This window comes from Cucumis melo, chromosome 4, assembly GCF_025177605.1.
Source record: "Cucumis melo cultivar AY chromosome 4, USDA_Cmelo_AY_1.0, whole genome shotgun sequence".
Taxonomy (NCBI): domain Eukaryota; kingdom Viridiplantae; phylum Streptophyta; class Magnoliopsida; order Cucurbitales; family Cucurbitaceae; genus Cucumis; species Cucumis melo.
The window spans coordinates 13,494,394-13,496,913 of NC_066860.1; the positions used below are offsets into that span (position 1 = coordinate 13,494,394).

The 2,520-nt window shown below is 37.1% G+C and overlaps 1 protein-coding gene across 1 annotated transcript; it reads right to left on the bottom strand.

The window, feature by feature from the left end:
- Positions 1 to 332: 332 nt before the first annotated feature.
- LOC103489853 (piriformospora indica-insensitive protein 2) lies at positions 333 to 2,250 on the bottom strand. The gene has a single exon (XM_008449171.3). It carries the CDS (start codon positions 2,006 to 2,008, stop codon positions 593 to 595), a length of 1,416 nt encoding a protein of 471 aa, XP_008447393.2. The 5' UTR covers positions 2,009 to 2,250; the 3' UTR covers positions 333 to 592.
- Positions 2,251 to 2,520: the final 270 nt, after the last annotated feature.

Sequence of the window (2,520 nt, forward strand, 5' to 3'; positions counted from 1 at the left end):
TGGTGTCTAATTTTTTTTTTTTTTTAAAAAAAAAAGATTTAAATTTTGAAGGGAAAACATTCCTAAAAAGTAGGGTTTAGGAGAATAGAAAGAAACTATAAATCAAGTAAACAAACAAAGCTTAAGTAACTCTTGCTTCAACATTACATTTTAAAGAGGAAAGAGTTTATTGTTTATCCAAAATTGTTTAAATAATAGTAATAATAATACGTCTTGAAAATGTTAATAAAAGAAAGAAAAAAGCAACAAAATAATCCAGAATAAAGTAGAAAGTGCTAAGTTTACAATTCCCAAAATAATATTTTAACCAAAATTGAACTCAGCATGAAAAATAATGAACCAAGTAAGCTTTAAACTTAATTAAAACCAAAATCCCATTACGGTTTATAATATATCACTATAAGCTGTAAATTAACACAACTTAATTACAATTTTTCACCCCCACTTTCCTCATTCTCACTCATTCAAACCCTAAATATATCTATTTATATATAAAGGTTCATCTCAGTCAGTGTAATCTCCTTACTTAATCTCTCTATTATCTTTAATCCAACCCTTACTTAATTCCTCTTTCCTCAAATCCCAAAACCTCCTAAAATTTCACCAACAAAATCCACAAAACTCCGATCAACACCACATGTTGAAGCTTAGCAAAATCAAACATCAATGGATAAGAAGAAGAAGAAAAAGAAGAAGAAGAAGAAGACCCATTAAAGAAAAACTGATCTGAGATATTTGATTGTTGGCAGAGTTTCATGTGCCCCAAAATGCTTCCATTTTTCACATTCTTCAGTTCTTCGTCGACACAAAGATCTGAGTTCCCTGTCAACCTCAATTTCTTCCCAATTTTTGCACAGAAATTTGAACAAAACGGAACTCTGCCACTCAGATTATTGTTTTCTAAATTGATTTCGTTCAACGTCTTCGAAAACCCAAACTCCGGCGGCAATCTCCCTTCAAGTTTGTTTCCGTCCAGTCCCAAATAGCTTAAACTTCTTAGATGAACCGCCATTGATGGAGGAATTTTCCCGGTCAAACCCATGCCGGAAAATCCAATCGCTGACAACCCTTCAACCTTCTCCCATCTCTCTGGAATCTCCCCTCCTACTAAATTTCCGCTCAGATAAACCTCCTTCAACCTTGGAATCTCTGTTACAAATTTGGGTATCCCGAAATTTCCAAAACGATTGAAGCTCAAGTCTAGAAACTCCAGTTTCTGCAGATTTCGGTAACTTTCCGGTATTATGCCCGAGATTCTATTATAGCTTAAATCCAATTTCAGAAGCTCCGTGAGGTTTCCTATCGATTCAGGGACAAATCCATCGAGGAAATTACCACTAAGATCAAGAATCTTCAGCTTCTTAAGTTTCGACAGACTCGCCGGTATCTGACCGCCAAGACGATTCCGTGAGAACGTAATCTCTTCCAGTTCGCCGGAATCCGAAACCCACTCCGGAATTTGGCCATAAACGCCATTACCAGTAACGATCGCTCTTCTTAAGTTAGTGAAATTTCCAAACAAATTTTCAATAGAAACAACCAACGCCGTATTATCCACCAAAACAAGCTCCTCCAAAGTCGAAGCAAACGCCGGCAAAACACCGCCGGAGAAAGAAAGAACAACATCACCGGTAAAACACTTATAAAAGAAAATCTTCCGCAGATACCTAAAGGACGTGAAAAGAACTGGGTCGATGGTAGAATTAAAAGAACAAGGCGGATTCGAAGAGTAATCGGAAATAAAACCAAAGCTCATCTCAGTGATATGAACAGAGTCAGGCACCGTACTGTTGATTGATTGATAAAAGTAGTCACAAACGACGCCATGTGGAGGAGCGGAGCAGAGGTCATCGTCGGGGAAGAGGGTGCGCCAAGGGACGGAGGAGTTGAGAGCAGAGAGAAGGGAGAAAACAGAGTCTCGTTCGAGAGAAGAAAGCAGAGGGAGTTGTTGCTGGTCAGAAATGGAGGAAAAATGAAGAAGGGTGATGAAAAAGAGAAGAAGAGCCATGGAAGAAAGGGAATTATGGGGGATTTGTTTGTTTAGTTCTCAAGGTTTTTTTTCTTTGATATGGTGGAGAGGAGAAATGAAAAGGTGTTGGCATCTTTTTATTCGCCGTACTGAAGAGTGTAGTCCTTAGAAAGAGCCTTGTCAGGGATTGGCAGAGTGGTTTCAGACAAATTCCGAACGACTTTGCAGGGAAAACTCTACAATTTGCTTTTCTTTTTTTCAAAAAACAACAAAGTTTTTAATTTGGTCTAGGTTAAATCTTGAACATCCTTATTGGGATGTGACAAGAAAGAGATGAAAAGTAGACAATAAAGTGTGCCAAGTGAAAAAGGGTGTTCTCTTGTGTAAGAAAATTGTTGGTTTTTGGTAATGGAAAGACTGTGTTTTGGGTAATGAGTTTAAATGTAGGTTAAACCAGAAAGGATTTCATGTGAGTCTCAAGTCTATTTGGGTCTTAATTAGGTTTTTCAACGTCCATAGAATTTAAAATAACGAGTTAAAGAATAATATTT

Excerpts from the sequence above, each read along its gene's own strand:
- LOC103489853 (XM_008449171.3), bottom strand. The coding sequence starts at position 2,008 with ATGGCTCTTCTTCTCTTTTTCATCACCCTTCTTCATTTTTCCTCCATT.